Source organism: Trachymyrmex septentrionalis, unplaced genomic scaffold (assembly GCF_001594115.1).
Source record: "Trachymyrmex septentrionalis isolate Tsep2-gDNA-1 unplaced genomic scaffold, Tsep1.0 scaffold19, whole genome shotgun sequence".
NCBI lineage: Eukaryota > Metazoa > Arthropoda > Insecta > Hymenoptera > Formicidae > Trachymyrmex > Trachymyrmex septentrionalis.
The window spans coordinates 4,369,305-4,370,878 of record NW_017305071.1 but is presented as its reverse complement, the minus strand read 5'-3'; the positions used below and the strand labels follow the sequence as shown (position 1 = coordinate 4,370,878).

Here is a 1,574-nt window from a genome sequence, read left to right as displayed (position 1 = left end):
TAGCGATATAACTAAATTTATATTTATTTTTATGTGAATTTAGAATGAAGCGGAGAAGACAATTATTAAGACAGAGATAAAGAGAGAGAGGTCTATATCATTAGACGACCCTGCGTGTATCAACGAGTTCAACGAATCCAGCGATTCCGAGAGCGATATCCCATTGAAGCAAAGGATCACCAGCTAACGGAGGTTATTTTTATCATAAAATATTTCTATTTCTGATCCAAGGGAATTTTATTGTAAGAGAGATTTATGAACTGCTGCTATACACAATCGTGATAGTCATCTGCTTTTTTGCAGTTGTTATTATATGTATATTATATAAGTTAAAAAAATTATAAAAAGGGGCAATTGTATATTCATTTTTTTGTTTCTATATGAATTGTGTTTTAAAAGTACAATTGTAGTAACTGAATGTGTGAGTAACGATGAATGTTGAAGTATAGGAAGTCCTATAATAATAATAATAAGAAGAAGAGTAATTACTGTAATTTGCAAATTAATTCTTGAATAATTTTTTATATGTACATTAATTAAATATTATGTTTAAAAGATACACACACACACACACACACACACACGAATAATATATGTATTATACATTGTATATGTGTATATTTACGTATATATGCATGGGTGAATCAGAATAAATCAGTTTTTTACCCTAGGAGAAAAATTATCACATCTCTAATTATACAGGGTAAATGTTAATGCATATCTATACCTTTTACCATGGCAAGTGAGTTTTCAACTACATTTGTGATCATCTTTCGTAAATTCAAAAAAAGAATTTTAAAAAGTGAATTTTTTTCGAGTTTATAACGGATATGATTTTATAATGGATGGATTTTGGAGTTTATAATGCATTCAGCAGAACGTTTATTTTGCAACTGTTGGAAGTTTCTTCGCGCTGATTGGGTTATGCTTTTAAATCAAGAGGAATGGTCCTCAGCAGAGAATCATAAAACGGTTGTGTTCTGCTGAACGCAGCCAATAATTATCTATGCTATTTCAGCACGTATGTGCGATCTTAGCGACACCCATCTATGAATCGTTTAGATGATCATAGCTAGAGTCAATAACTCACTTCACCTAATAAAAGGTACTGACATGCATTAATCCACCCTGTATGTTTTTACATAGTGGAATTAGATAAGGTGAATCATTGCGCATAACGGCGAAATTCGAACAATCAGAAATTGTACTAATTTGCAGTGTACTTATTTGTAGAATGAATCTCTGTGAATTTCTGTAAATGAGCTCAAAAATTGATTGGTTGACGGATCTCCCCACTTTCAATCCACTGCGCATCCGTGGGAATAGTTCACCTTACTTCTTATACTATTTATTTTTATATTATAATTATTTTATAATTAGTCGACAATTTATCTCGTGGAGTAAAAAACTAATTCATTCTGATTCACCCTGTATATATTACATATAACATTACATATATATTATATGTATAATACACGCTATAATATGTATACATATTGTCTAAACATGATTGAATATATTTTTGTATTTTTTTATTATAGTGTGCATGCGACACAGAATGTTTTTATTATCTG

General features: G+C 30.2%; 1 protein-coding gene across 1 annotated transcript in view; it reads left to right on the top strand.

Moving 5' to 3' along the window:
* Positions 1-347, top strand: part of LOC108746817 (zinc finger imprinted 3-like) — a 2,916-nt gene extending 2,569 nt beyond the window's left edge. The window contains exon 6 of the mRNA XM_018483793.1: positions 44-347. Within this exon, the coding sequence (XP_018339295.1) occupies positions 44-187 (144 nt within the window). The 3' untranslated portion in view covers positions 188-347. The remainder of the gene's footprint in view (positions 1-43) is intronic.
* Positions 348-1,574: the final 1,227 nt, after the last annotated feature.